This window comes from Oncorhynchus nerka, linkage group LG11, assembly GCF_034236695.1.
Source record: "Oncorhynchus nerka isolate Pitt River linkage group LG11, Oner_Uvic_2.0, whole genome shotgun sequence".
Taxonomy (NCBI): Eukaryota; Metazoa; Chordata; class Actinopteri; order Salmoniformes; family Salmonidae; genus Oncorhynchus; species Oncorhynchus nerka.
This window is the reverse complement of record NC_088406.1, coordinates 52,980,763-52,995,920: the sequence shown is the minus strand read 5'-3', so window position 1 is coordinate 52,995,920 and position 15,158 is coordinate 52,980,763. Positions and strand designations below refer to the sequence as shown.

The 15,158-nt window shown below is 43.6% G+C and overlaps 1 protein-coding gene across 2 annotated transcripts; it reads left to right on the top strand.

The window, feature by feature from the left end:
- Positions 1 to 288: 288 nt before the first annotated feature.
- Positions 289 to 8,510, top strand: LOC115137130 (uncharacterized). Of its 2 annotated transcripts, XM_029673227.2 has the most exons (6): positions 334 to 464; positions 973 to 4,807; positions 5,064 to 5,297; positions 6,281 to 6,437; positions 7,329 to 7,455; positions 7,670 to 8,510. In XM_029673227.2, the coding sequence occupies exons 1-6, from the start codon at positions 419 to 421 to the stop codon at positions 7,852 to 7,854; spliced, it is 4,584 nt and encodes a 1,527-aa protein (XP_029529087.2). In that variant the 5' UTR covers positions 334 to 418; the 3' UTR covers positions 7,855 to 8,510. The 2 variants fall into 2 exon arrangements, 1 of the variants encoding a protein (XP_029529087.2); XR_010465105.1 differs by lacking the exons at positions 7,329 to 7,455; positions 7,670 to 8,510 and adding an exon at positions 5,298 to 5,449 and having other exon boundaries at positions 289 to 464; positions 5,064 to 5,214; positions 6,281 to 6,364.
- Positions 8,511 to 15,158: the final 6,648 nt, after the last annotated feature.

The following is a 15,158-nucleotide window of genomic DNA, read 5'->3' as shown; positions in this document are numbered from 1 at the left end:
GTTAACAGCTTTGCATCACTGCCAATCATGTAAAGATTACAACCATGAGTTTAATTAAAAGGGCAATGTGTGTGTGTGGTGTGTGTGTGTGTCTGCTTGTGTGTGTGTGTCTCGCTCTCTCTTTAATAATGCCATCTTAGAAATGGAGCAACAGTAGGGAAAGGGATCCCTATTAACATATCAGCCCCACGATGACTGAAGAGAGAGGAGACCTGGAGCTTGTTTACAGTACATGTCACCGAAATCTAATCCATGTATCAAAATGAAATGAGCCGAGGACAAAGCTCTCCGTATGTGATCACACTGGCTGTATATCTACAAAACTACAGCTCCCACCTGTGTTGGATTAATAGCAAGCAGGGTTTGCAAGCAACACTTTTATTTCGAAGAATATTCACCTGTTCTGGTATTAAACAGGATGAGCAGTCATTTCTATTTAATGCTATTTGTTTTCATTCTCACAGGTACGTATTTGCTCTTTGTGTGCCTTTATATGATACATGTATGATTGATGATATGTTGGTGGGCTCCTTGCTGCTTGTGGTTTTCCCTGCAAGGCAATGATGTTAAGCAAAAGTTATTGGTAATAGTTCATGGTAATGGCTAAAGAGTGATTTTCACTGCAGCTTTTGTTCTGAGGCTACTAATAGGTTAACAGTAGACTAGTGTCCTTATTGGCAGATGAATCATGATATTGTCTCTGTTAAGGCTGGAATAATTGCTAGTTATTTGCTACAGTGTACAACACATTCGGGAATTAGAGTGCATTCCACATGAGTTTCTTATTAAAAACGTGACATAGTAATGAATATTGATCTGTTTGGGTCGACTTAATGAACCCAAGCTGGATATTTCGCCATGCATGATTAAACATTTCTGCATTATGTTGATTGATATTAACCATCTTCATAGGAAATGATTTCCAATTCGTGACATCCAAAAGACGATTGACTCAGATTTATCTCCTTGTAGTGCAAGCTGAAAATGGAGACCTGCAAGGTTATCCCTATCCGTCCCCGCCAGCAGCAGCAGAAGTTCCAGTCTCAATAGAGTCTGTGTCTAAAGAGCACAACAACAAAGGTCATGGTGGAGCAGTAACAATGCCCACAGAGAATAGCCACCTCCAGACTGTGGCTGTAAGTGCATCCCCAGGGACAGATTTGTTCCATACGCCACATGAAAGGCACAATTTCACGAACGCCACAACTGCTGAAGATGCAATTGCTGCTTCATCAACTGGAGGCTTTGTTTGGAAAGAGGACTCCGATTTACCTATGCCAGCTGAGGCCACTGAAGCAAATCTCACATTGATCTCTAATTATGAAGCTCTATTTGAATCGATGAAGAATGGCACCGTGATGCCTGTGGCTTATTTGTCCAAAGGCGTGGAGGAAGAGAAAGAGGAAGCCTCAGAATTGCCGCTTCACTCTCTACTTGTTAACAGGAATCAAAGAATCGCTGAGTCTATCACTCTTATGTCCACACGACGGAGGCTGGAAGTACCTATGGTGACTGCCACTCGTCCTCACATAATTGATAACTGGGCCAAGTCAAATGACAATGAGGAAAAACGAGGCCAAGACGCAGATGAAAATGGGATTTTGGAATTGAGTGAGTCAGAATCCATCTTGCGTGACAGAAAGGAAGTTTCTTTGACTACGGAGCGCGTGATGACAAACATGTGTTTGAATTGCCTGCAAGAAAAAAGGCCACCGTCAACAGAAGAAATGGCTGTTCTGTCTGCGTTGTTCGACCGAGGCAGCTCACTCAGTCTTGGAGGAAATGGAAATATGCTTACTGTAAACTCCAGTCACCACAAGGCCTCAATGCCGAGCTCATTTGAAGCGACAACAAAGAAACAAGAGGACAGAACAGTAGTATTTGATGGTGCCAAAACATCCAAAAAGAACACATTTGATTTCCCTGTAAATCTTTTGGATGGGCTAGATTATGAGTTCATACCACCCCTTTCCTCATTAAACTCTGAAATGAATCTCAGTAAAACCATGTTGAATGATTCATTTGCTAGTACATCTTTCTCAAACTCGGGAACGATTGAAGTCAAGGCAAACACAACCAGAACAGTGTTTCTTACTTCAAAGTTGGAAAATATGACAGTTTCCAGATTGAGTGATATTAGCAAATATTTTGATAAAAGGTTGTTATCAACAACCAGCATGCCTTATCCTTTAACTTCAGAGATCTTTCACACTTTATTATTATCATTGAGAGATAAAGAAGAAAAGATATCTGGGAAGACTGTGAATCTCAGAAACCAGTCAGAATTGGTTTCTCAAATCCAAGATAATTCATCTGTAAAACTACAAAACATATCCTCCAGTTTACTTCATAGTTTTCTTGGCAATCACACGTTGGCGGGTGTTGACATTACAAATAAGGACACAGAGTTTAGTTTAGAAAATGGGGGAGGGGAAGAGCGGGAGCATGCTGTTGGGCAAGTTATGACAATTCCTCTCACCAATGCTCCATCTCCTGTCCATGTTCTCTCTGACCAGAACATTGAAAACAGTGGGATTAATGACCCCAACAGTGGGGTTAATGACCCCATCAGTGGGGCTAATGACCCCAACAATGGATCAATGATAAGTGGTATGCTAGACTCGTTTAATTCTCTCTTTAGCCAAGCTCGTGAAATAATCACATCAAAAAGCCACACCACTGACCACATTGACGAATCAGCCTTGCCTATGAGAATGCCATCAATCGAAAGCCAAAGTGCAGCAACATCCTTCCGCTCTACGAGGCAGACCACGGCAGCTGTCAAAGTTCCTCCTGCCTCTCAGGCTCTGACAGGGAGTGCGAAATCTTTGATGTCTGTGTTGAGTACCACTGGCCACCTGCCAGCACAGCCCAGTGTTCTGTTCAAAGAGCAGCAGCCTATGAGCCTCCTGCCAGACGTCCCTAACATGCAACGTGCATCTGTAACTATGATGAGAACATTGTCCAAAAAGCCATATTCTAAGAGTGCCGACAATGCAAACGGTATCGATAAACGGACTGCGCCTCCAGTTGTTTTGTCACAGACAGTGAAGCCAAGTGCTAAAGTAAATGCTCAGTTGCCCAGAACAACAGAGAAAGGACTTACGCTTTCCGCAAAGCGTATTTCTGAAACCACAAGTAAGTTAGACATTTATGTGTCCGCCATGATGACGACAACAACACACGTCGATGTGAAAAGGTCAACCGAGCAAAGACTTGCCGTAGGTCGCGGTGACATCAAGTCGAGTGGTGACACCTTTCGAATCTCTGCCGACAGTGCTGGGAACCTTGAACCACCTAAAGAATTGAAGAGTGTGAACATACCAAAGCTGAAAAACAACAGAGGACAGGAGTCTGACTTCTCTCAGCCTCAAGGTTCTCTTGAGGAGGTGACAGAAATGACAATGGACAAGAGCAGTACTGTTCACCATGGGATAATGAAAACCACAGAAAGGCTGGCTCGAGAGGAAAAACGCACTTCTCCAAACATGTCTCCCTCCCATCTTTTAATGAAACTGTTGGGAGCAACGGCAAGAGACATTCATCGGGCTGAAAATCTCTCTGAATCGCTGGAAGAAGAAAATAAGTCATTCTCCAGCCAAGCGCCAAGTCATAAAATGCCAGTGCAGACTGTGATAACCCCAAGCCAGACACTATCACGAATGGTATCTTTTAATAAGAAACCACATATTGTGTCCAAACCACAGCAAATCTCTGCCCATAGGGTCACGCTTACAAAATATGCCGATGCGTCGACAAAACATAAGCAGAGCAATCAGCAAAGACACTCAACAAAAGGTCAAAAACAAGTATTCATGACGACTTCCTCGCGAAGCACAGGCCCTCCAAATCAAATCAGAAATGTGAATGTAACATTTAACGTCTCCCCAGACAGTGTGAAATCAACATTCTCTACACCTCACAGTGTTGGAAATCTGTTTTCACTTAGCCCTGCAAAATCATTCATCCCAGTTGGGCGGTCAACTATTCAGCCTAATATTGCAGTAAAGACATCTACTTCCCGTCCATCAGTAATTCAACATGTTTCAGCTCAAAAGCATCACATCAGCATTTCGACATCGACAACATCGGGAAACTCAGTCTCTCAGTCCATAAGTGTCGGAAAACATCTACAGCGTGTAGGACCGGCGACACCTCTCTTTGACATTGTTAAAGAGGACGTCGTGACCTCTGACATCACTGAGGCATTAAAGGGGAGCCACCTTGTTCCCCTCTTACCGCCTCGTCCGTATAATGACACATCGACTAGTCCACCCACCGACAATTACTCGCCCACGGGGCCACTTACCGCCAGCCTGGCTTTGCATCATCGCCAAGGGCAATCTTCTTCTGAGATAATGGCTTTCGGCGCTCCATCTCAAAGCCAATGGGACTCGTTTACAGATTCGGAGGAGAAAGAGGAACGGCATTCAAATGCCTCGCATGCTTCTGCCGATAATGAGCAAATAAGCCCTTCAGAGGCTCCAATAGTGCATGAAGTGAAAAGTGAGCATTCTGGGTTTAGCACATGGGCGGCGCCGCTCGCTACCGATAGTTCAGCTGTCACCAGCCACATTAACTTAACTCAATCACGACCTGATGAGACCATGGGATTGAGGGCCAAGGAACCCGCCCTGCCACGTGCACTACTGCACCAGACCACTAATGGGGTCGGGAATGACCATGCTTTGTCTGGAGTAAGTCCAGCGCATGAGTCTGGTAGAAAGCTCCTGGGGTCTGGGAGTGGGTCAGATCCATTGGCCTTGCACCAGAGAATTGGGATATCATCCCCTGATCTCCTCACTGGGTAATTATCACAGGATATTTCATTTAATTAACAAAATAATGTATTATGATATTAAAAAGTGCATTCTAATATTAACATTCAACATTAGTTAGTCAAGTTATTTGAATTGAATTGGATAGGCGGTAACACTTTACCTTAAGTTAACTTAACTATACCTATGCGACTACACAGTAATATCAATCTTTTTTAAATATGTATTTGCATCACAAGTGCTTTTTAAATCATAGGGTTCATGTTTGTTCTAATCTGTTTTCAGATTAGCGGTCATTTACGATGATATTTGTGCCACTGGAAACTACACGGCCGAGATGAACTTGAACCTGGAGCGCGACGTTCTGCCCGGAGACTTGGTCCCGGCTCTGGGGATTCTCCAGGTGGTCATCAACCTGAAAACCAACAACAGCCAGGTGAACCTAGAGATAAAGTCCTGCTGTCTCTCGCCCACTGTTCAGCTTGATGACATCAACATAACCTGTTATGTGTTTTCCAGGTAGGTGTTCATATTGTTGTGTTTCATATATGGAATATCTCCAGCAGCCCGACTACCAACAGCTCCAGAATGGGACTAAACTGTCAATGCTGACTAACATTCCAATCAAGTCAAATAATGTCCTGGAATCAAATCAATCCCGCTTGATCCAGGTTAGCAGGCATGTGTTGAATGTTGGAATTTTTTTGTTCGCCGTATATAGACGGCACCGCCCAAGGCTTGCTTGCTGATGGTCTTATCGCAGTTAATTAAGCAGCATTTCTGGGATGGATGGCAAATGAAACATTTAGAGAGCGCAGAGCGGGAAAAAAAAAAACGGAAAAAAAAAACTCATGTCTACCAACAGTAAATAAACTCTTTAGCTGTGGACTACCACCACTGCCTATATCTCAACAGAGATGTTTTATTTACTTGGAAAAGTGTTGACAAGGAAGAGGGGTGTCTTTTTAATCCCCCAGTTAGGATGGGGATTGAAGGACAGCGAAGCATGTCTCCTTACGGTCAGGTTTGCTCCCAGACCAATCTGAACTCCGCTTATGTCGGCTGAGTAGCCTATCATTTCCAAAGATCCATCTTTTAAGTCTGATAAATCCCTGCATTAGTGCTGAATATGCTTTTATCAAATGACTTGTCTTAAGATCATATCGCATAAACACATCCTCATAACAGTTTTAGGAGAGGGGGCATTTATGCAGACTCATAACCTCAAATGGCAAGGCCTTCATGATCAATATGAACAGGAAGTCAATGATAACCACCAACTCCATTGTTCCACTCTTCTTTACTTTGTGTTGACTTGCGGTTGTCGGAAACATTTGGGACCTTTGTTATTTGAATTACACTCACTATCAAATTCACTTCAAAACAAAGTTCGGTGTCGTTCCTATCACATGTCCTGTGAACGTTTTTATGCTTCTGTCGACCGATACTCAACCCCCCCTCTCAGTCCCACAGTTGTTGTGATTTGTTGTGTGAACTTCCAGGTTACCGCTGAACCCGCGAGGAATCAGGCTGTTACCCAGCATCCTGTCAAAGCGCGCCAGCTTCACCATCAGTCTCTTCCAGATGATTAATTACTCCATGGCATACCTACACTGCGATCTGAGCATCTGCCTCAGGAACCATACCGAGTGTGAGAGGGTGAGACTGGGATGCTAGTAGTAAGGGCGAGGCAATTTTATCAAGTGCACCGATCAGTTAAGGAAGAGGTGGGGAGTATGGGATGTAGGAGAGGGGAAGTTGTGTGGGTTAGACTACGGTTCGGGCACACAGGTCTGAATGCCACATTGTGGATGATGGGGAGACATGAAACAGGTCTGTGTGATGAGTGTTCAGTGGGGGAAATGGGGGAGCATGTGTTGATATTTTGTGAACTATGTGACGGTCGACCGGGAGAGATTGTGTGAAAGAGTTAGAGATCCTGTACAGGGTTGGGGCTTTGGGTGGTGTAGTGGGAGGAGGAAAGGGGAGGGAGGTGGTGTCTAGGGCTCTATTTCACTTTTCTTAGAGCCATTGGTGGAAACAAGGAGACTTACTGAGATACTGAGATGGAGATGCCCCCATTGGAATAGCTGGAGATGGAACATTCTCATAAAGCTACATTTCTTTCAATTTCTATTGTTTAGCCTGTAGCCTAGACTAGCGAGCCGCCTTCAAGCTGATAATAGGCCTTTTATGTGTTGTTTAGTATGTTGCCTAGCATATGACCTAGTGTGCTGCCTTCAATCTCAAAATAGGCCTTTATGTGTTGTTTGAGGTATATAGCCTTGCATGTAGCCTTCAAACTAAAACCTCACTATTGTTAGAAGATGAATTATGTGCTGTATAAAATTATTTATTTCCAGTGACATTGATATCAAACAACAACAACAACTGAGGCAACATGTTTGAGGCATGTTAATAACAGAGGAATGATGTACACTACACTATGCACCTGGAAAGAGACCCGGAAACATCGTAATTACCGGTTATCTCCTCCAACTCATCGTTTTCCACACACACACGCCATGTTTTTCTCTGTTCTGACTGCAGCAGTGTCTTCAGCACAGAGACCTCTTCTCTGAAGAGGGTCCAGAGGCTATCACCAATCTGAGGAACCGCATATCCTTTGGTCCCATGTTGAAAGGAGCAGAGAATTCTTCTCTCCCGGGGGAGATGGGTAATTATTAGTGCGACTAAGTAATCAAATGTGACCAGTCTTGATAATACGCTCAAAAGATCCTTATCAGAGAGGAAATTAGTGCCTGCTGTGTGTAGACTTGTGCATCACAAATGACACCCTATTCCCTATGAGCCCTATAGTGCACTGGTCAAAAGCAGTGCACTATATAGGGTGCCATTTGTGACAACTTGTGTTACTGTATGCATTTCAGATACAGCAGCTGAGATGGAGATTATGCTTGTCATCCTGGGGATGGTGGTGGGGTGTTCGCTGATGACGGGGACACTGCTGCTTCTCTGGATGGCCTATAGACGGCGGAGGGCCGATTGGATGGTTTACTCAGAGTCCAGAGCGTGCTGCGGCTGCCTGCGTAGAGGAGACATGATCTTACCATAGCCAAGTAGGAGACAATGGTCAATCACTTCAGCCTGCAGACCAGACCCTGACCAGAATCAATCCAATTCACTCCTATCACACGTGACACCCGGGCAGAGCTTCTGTGGTCCCATATCTCACTCCCTTCACCGAAGCAGTGAATGCCTTACCTTTACCCTGTACTAATATGACACAGAAACACATGTACAGAACAGATTATCTTGGTCAATTTTTTTGCATGGTAACAATGGCTAATTCACCAAACAACCGTGCACAGTGAAGATGAATTGACGATCAAGAGTGTTTTATGATCATGTGAATTTTAACACGATGTGCGTATTGTGTATACACCATATTATTATTTCTAGTCTCTTGTACTAAGTCCTCTAACCCTGCCACTATCTGGAAGTAATTGTTTGTTAAAAAAAAGTTTATTATCCTCTCAATGATTCTCAATCATCATCTCAAGCATGACGCATATTATCATACCAATTCTGGCCAATTGCTTTTAAAAACAATACAGATCACGGGCTACTTTCACTAAGACACAAATGACACAGACAACTTATTAACATCTCTGTCTGCACTACTTCATCATGAACCATATTACCTCAAATGCTACAACAGTTTGTTCCTGATTTGCCACAACCTCAAATGATTAAACAACTTCCACAATGCTCAGATGGATGACTGGTCCTTTCATACACACGCATGAATAAATGCTAATTAATGTCATTGTATGCTAAGCTCATATACAGTGTTCACTGTAGCATTGCCAACAGAACAGAATATGAAATGTGTTGGTTCGTAATTCATCACTTCTTAATTGTGTTTGGGAAAGTAAACAGAGTTGTGTCCCTGTGCACACCATGTAGATGAGATACAGGTACCCAACCAATTAGAGTGCAAAGGAGGAATAGAAGCCAGGGGCCTTACACAATCAAATCTCCTTGCATGAAAAATCAAATCAAATGTATTTATATAGCCCTTCGTACATCAGCTGATATCTCAAAGTGCTGTACAGAAACCCAGCCTAAAACCCCAAACAGCAAGCAATGCAGGTGTAGAAGCACGGTGGCTAGGAAAAACTCCCTAGAAAGGCCAAAACCTAGGAAGAAACCTAGAGAGGAACCAGGCTATGTGGGGTGGCCAGTCCTCTTCTGGCTGTGCCGGGTGGAGATTATAACAGAACATGGCCAAGATGTTCAAATGTTCATAAATGACCAGCATGGTCGAATAATAGTAAGGCAGAACAGTTGAAACTGGAGCAGCAGCATGGCCAGGTGGACTGGGGACAGCAAGGAGTCATCATGTCAGGTAGTCCTGGGGCATGGTCCTAGGGCTCAGGTCAGTTGAAACTGGAACAGCAGCATGGCCAGGTGGACTGGGGACAGCAAGGAGTCATCATGTTAGGTAGTCCTGGGGCATGGTCCTAGGGCTCAGGTCCTCTGAGAGAGAGAAAGAAAGAGAGAAGGAGAGAATTAGAGAACGCACACTTAGATTCACACAGGACACCGAATAGGACAGGAGAAGTACTCCAGATATAACAAACTGACCCTAGCCCCCCGACACATAAACTACTGCAGCATAAATACTGGAGGCTGAGACAGGAGGGGTCAGGAGACACTGTGGCCCCATCCGAGGACACCCCCGGACAGGGCCAAACAGGAAGGATATAACCCCACCCAAAAAGCTTGTTTTAGTGATTGATTGAGGTTTGAGTGTCTATGGACACACCCCTCAGGTAGCCTCTTACGACTCTGCTCTCTGCGAGATTGGAATAATCATTGGCAGATCCCATTGGTGGATTGTTCAGAAGGCAATCCCAATAGTATGTTAGCAAGCTGCGTTGTAGCCAAAATGTACTTTTGTAGGATAGCCGGAGGCAAAGTCTGGTCAGAGGGAGGAGTGATGAATTGATGATAGATTACATATTTAAGGAGGTGGTACAGGGTGTGGCCTTGTATGCTGATTTTAAAAATATATATATATTTCACCTTTATTTAACCAGGTAGGCAAGTTGAGAACAAGGTCTCATCTACAATTGCGACCTGGCCAAGATAAAGCAAAGCAGTTCGACACATACAACAACACAGAGTTACACATGGAGTAAAACAAACATATAGTCAATAATACAATAGAAAAATAAGTCTATATACAATGTTAGCAAGTGAGGTGAGATAAGAGAGGTAAAGGCAAAAAAAAGGCCATGGTGGCGAGGTAAATACAATATAGCAAGTAAAACACTGGAATGGTAGATTTGCAGTGGAAGAAAGTACAAAGTACAGATAGAAATAATGGGGTGCAAAGGAGCAAAACAAATATATACAGTAGGGGGAGAGGTAGTTGTTTGGGCTAAATTATACTGTAGATGGGCTATATACAGGTGCAGTAATCTGTGAGCTACTCTGACAGCTGGTGGTTAAAGTTAGTGAGGGAGATAAGTGTTTCCAGTTTCAGAGATTTTTCGTAGTTGGTTCCAGTCATTGGCAGCAGAGAACTGGAAGGAGAGGCGGCCAAAGGAAGAATTGGTTTTGGGGGTGACCAGAGAGATATACCTGCTGCTGAGATAAGGGGGGACTTTACCTAGCAGGGTCTTGTAGATGACCTGGAGCCAGTGGGTTTGGCGACGAGTATGAAGCGAGGGTCGCAGTGGTGGGTAGTATATGGGGCTTTGGTGACAAAACGGATGGCACTGTGATAGACTGCATCCAATTTATTGAGTAGGGTGTTGGAGGCTATTTTGTAAATGACATCGCCGAAGTCGAGGATCGGTAGGATGGTCAGTTTTACAAGGGTATGTTTGGCAGCATGAGTGAAGGATGCTTTGTTGCGAAATAGGAAGCCAATTCTAGATTTAACTTTGGATTGGAGATGTTTGATGTGAGTCTGGAAGGAGAGTTTACAGTCTAACCAGACACCTAGGTATTTGTAGTTATTCTAAGTCAGAACCGTCCAGTGTAGTGGTGCGGTTGAAGAGCATGATTTTAGTTTTACTTGTATTTAAGAGCAATTGGAGGCCACGGAAGGAAAGTTGTATGGCATTGAAGCTCGTCTGGAAGGTTGTTAACACAGTGTCCAAAGAAGGGCCAGAAGTATACAGAATGGTGTCGTCTGCGTAGAGACTCACCAGCAGCAAGAGCGACAAGAATTGAACCCTGTGGCACATATGGAAGAGACTTGTTGAGTATATTAAAATTAATTGTAGGAAGGTACTGAACCTCATGAGGACAGTGGCAGGATTTGATAGGGGGTCAGATAGATAAACACGGCTGTGTATGTATCAGGCATTGATCGGGCAAAACGCTACTACAGCGCCTGGATAGGATACAGTCAAGGGCCCTGAGATCGGGGGGCAGGTAGCCTAGTGGTTAGAGCGTTCGACTAGTAACCGAAAGGTCATTATGCCCCTGAACAAGGCAGTTAACCCACTGTTCCTAGGCTGTCATTGAACATAAGAATTTGTTCTTAACTAGGCAAGTCAGTTAAATAAAGGTAAAATGTAAAAAGGATGACACCTGTTGAGGCATTTCAGGTGGATAGTGGGTAACTGCCACTGAGGATAAGGCAGGACAAACTTGCATTAGTGTACTGGATGAGATTTAAAGGGAATTCAGAAGGACATCCTGAGGTCACGGTAACTGGGGAATGCGGAGAGTGGGTAAGAAGAGGGTGTACAGATGGACAATTGGGCAGAAAGTGGTAGAATATGGACTCGGGGAGAGCGAGATAGGGCCAGCAATTGGAAATGTTCCTCCGTGGCTGTTTCTGAAACCATGTGTAGATGTGGATATTATTGAGGGTAGGAGAGAATGGGGTGAGACGGTGTGTGTGTGGAGAAATATACAGTATAGATTAATTGGTTTTATTTATTTTTTAAGGATATATACAGATGGTTCAAAGGATTCAGTCAGTGGTAGGGTAGGGGCATGGGTGTACATCCAAGATTTTAGTGGTTAACTGATTATGTGTCAGTGCATGATGATAGGTTTGAGATGCATGGAGGAGGTGAAACCACTCAAGAGTGGAGATCTGTTCTGATAAGGCTGCAGTGTGGAGTGGTGTGGAGACGGGCAAGTCGGATAGGGGAGACTTGTTTGTGGAGATCATGCTGTTAATGGGATTGGAGCGGATGGGTGTGGTAGTAAGCTTTTGATGTGGCTACGGAGGGTAATCAGAAGGCTGATATGGTGGATAAGTGTGCGGTGAGGAGAGAGGGGGTAGATATTCAGGTCACGTTGGGCCGCAGGGAAGTTAAGTCCTTGATCCAGGCAAAACGGCTCAATCTTTGGCAAAGGGAGTGGGATGCTAGTAGTAGTTTATCCTGTGCATCGGTCAGTTAAGGAAGAGGTGGGGAGTATGGGATGTAAGAGAGAGGAAGTTGTGTGGAGTAGACTACGGTTCGGGCACGCAGGTCTGAATGTCACGTTGTGGATGATAGGGACACATGAAACAGGTCTGTGTGATGAGTGTTTCGTGGGGGAAATGGGGGAGCATGTGTTGATATTTTGTGAACTGTATGACGTAGACCGGGAGAAATTGTGAGAAAGGGTTAGAGAGGCTGGACAGGGTTGGGGTTTGGGTGGTGTAGTGTAGTGTTCTTAGAAGAACAGGACTAATGAAGAGAATTTAATGTAGGTAGGCCGTGACTGGCCTCACACTCCAGTACAGTATGGATGCAAATGTAATCTCTCCTCCTTCAGTCGTCTTCTTCTTCTTCTGTGGACTTTATATGGCGGTTGGCAACCAACTTTAAGATGTATTACCACCACCAACTGGACTGGAGTGTAGACCTCAGTTCATCTTTCAATCACCCAGGTGGGTATATGAGCCTAAAAACCAATAAGGAGATGCGAGAGGCGGGACTTGTAGTGCGTGAAGTTTCAGAAATAGAATCAAGTTCTATTTTAGTGCCTGGCTATGCAGACACTCATTGACGTGCGCCAACAGTTTAGATTAAATGATTGAATAACATTTTTTTATATACAGTGCCTTGCGAAAGTATTCGGCCCCCTTGAACTTTGCGACCTTTTGCCACATTTCAGGCTTCAAACATAAAGATATAAAACTGTATTTTTTTGTGAAGAATCAACAACAAGTGGGACACAATCATGAAGTGGAACGACATTTATTGGATATTTCAAACTTTTTTAACAAATCAAAAACTGAAAAATTGGGTGTGCAAAATTATTCAGCCCCCTTAAGTTAATACTTTGTAGCGCCACCTTTTGCTGCGATTACAGCTGTAAGTCGCTTGGGGTATGTCTCTATCCGTTTTGCACATCGAGAGACTGACATTTTTTCCCATTCCTCCTTGCAAAACAGCTCAAGCTCAGTGAAGTTGGATGGAGAGCATTTGTGAACAGCAGTTTTCAGTTCTTTCCACAGATTCTCGATTGGATTCAGGTCTGGACTTTGACTTGGCCATTCTAACACCTGGATATGTTTATTTTTGAACTATTCCATTGTAGATTTTGCTTTATGTTTTGGATCATTGTCTTGTTGGAAGACAAATCTCCGTCCCAGTCTCAGGTCTTTTGCAGACTCCATCAGGTTTTCTTCCAGAATGGTCCTGTATTTGGCTCCATCCATCTTCCCATCAATTTTAACTATTTTCCTGGTCCCTTCTGAAGAAAAGCAGGCCCAAACCATGATGCTGCCACCACCATGTTTGACAGTGGGGATGGTGTGTTCAGGGTGATGAGCTGTGTTGCTTTTACGCCAAACATAACGTTTTGCATTGTTGCCAAAAAGTTCAATTTTGGTTTCATCTGACCAGAGCACCTTCTTCCATATGTTTGGTGTGTCTCCCAGGTGGCTTGTGGCAAACTTTAAACGACACTTTTTATGGATATCTTTAAGAAATGGCTTTCTTCTTGCCACTCTTCCATAAAGGCCAGATTTGTGCAATATACGACTGATTGTTGTCCTATGGACAGAGTCTCCCACCTCAGCTGTAGATCTCTGCAGTTCATCCAGAGTGATCATGGGCCTCTTGGCTGCATCTCTGATCAGTCTTCTCCTTGTATGAGCTGAAAGTTTAGAGGGACGGCCAGGTCTTGGTAGATTTTCAGTGGTCGGATACTCCTTCCATTTCAATATTATCGCTTGCACAGTGCTCCCTGGGATGTTTAAAGCTTGGGAAATCTTTTTGTATCCAAATCCGGCTTTAAACTTCTTCACAACAGTATCTCGGACCTGCCTGGTGTGTTCCTTGTTCTTCATGATGCTCTCTGCGCTTTTAACGGACCTCTGAGACTATCACAGTGCAGGTGCATTTATACGGAGACTTTATTACACACAGGTGGATTGTATTTATCATCATTAGTCATTTAGGTCAACATTGGATCATTCAGAGATCCTCACTGAACTTCTGGAGAGAGTTTGCTGCACTGAAAGTAAAGGGGCTGAATAATTTTGCACGCCCAATTTTTGATTTGTTAAAAAAGTTTGAAATATCCAATAAATGTCGTTCCACTTCATGATTGTGTCCCACTTGTTGTTGATTCTTCACAAAAAAAATACAGTTTTATATCTTTATGTTTGAAGCCTGAAATGTTTTATAACAAAAAGGCTGAGGTGACTCACATTTGGCGTACTGTAGTTGACAATTTGAGCTAAATGGGTGTCTCAAGTAACCTGGGGAATCTATATAAGGATGGAGAGTTCATTTGTGAAGTTTTGGCAAAATGTACTATTTAAAAAATATATATAAGAGTTTGGACTTTGGACTTTTATTACCTACCAATTGACAAAAAAGTCCCGGAGGTAGCAGTATCCCAAAGAAAAGCTATTTGTTTTCTCGTTGAGTTGTTTAATGATAGGCCTATCACTCTTCATTATTTTTTCTATTAATAAAGATGGATCACATTGTATCTGTCTCTCATGCACACACCCCTTTCAAATTAACAGCTGCCATGATCCATAGCATCCCGTTGTGAGACAAAGTACTCAGCCAGAATTGCATAAAGCATCACTATGATGTGTTTACGCTCTCTCCCTGGACAGGCAAAGATTTCTATAAATGAAAAGCAGCCAATAGGCAGACGTCGCCTTTGAGATACAGTAGCTCCGTGTGTAAAACACAGATCGCACGCACACATGCACATCGCATGCATGAAAACACACGCACAAAGGGAGACCAGCGCAGACAGCCTGGAGGGAGAAGATGCTGTGCAGATTTAGGAGAATTGTGGGGAAATTGTGTTGAAGAGGATTTGTTTAATAATTTAAAAAACTCCTTAATGGCGTCTTGTAATTGAAAGGGTGCGCAGCTGGATTCATAAAAGGAGAAATAGTCTCAGGATCCCAACCTCCAGGCATTT

Coding starts and splice junctions, on each gene's coding strand:
- LOC115137130 (XM_029673227.2), top strand. CDS start 419: ATGAGCAGTCATTTCTATTTAATGCTATTTGTTTTCATTCTCACAG. Junction 4,808..5,063: donor TCCCCTGATCTCCTCACTGG/GTAATTATCACA, acceptor ATCTGTTTTCAG/ATTAGCGGTCATTTACGATG. Junction 5,298..6,280: donor ACCTGTTATGTGTTTTCCAG/GTAGGTGTTCAT, acceptor GTGAACTTCCAG/GTTACCGCTGAACCCGCGAG.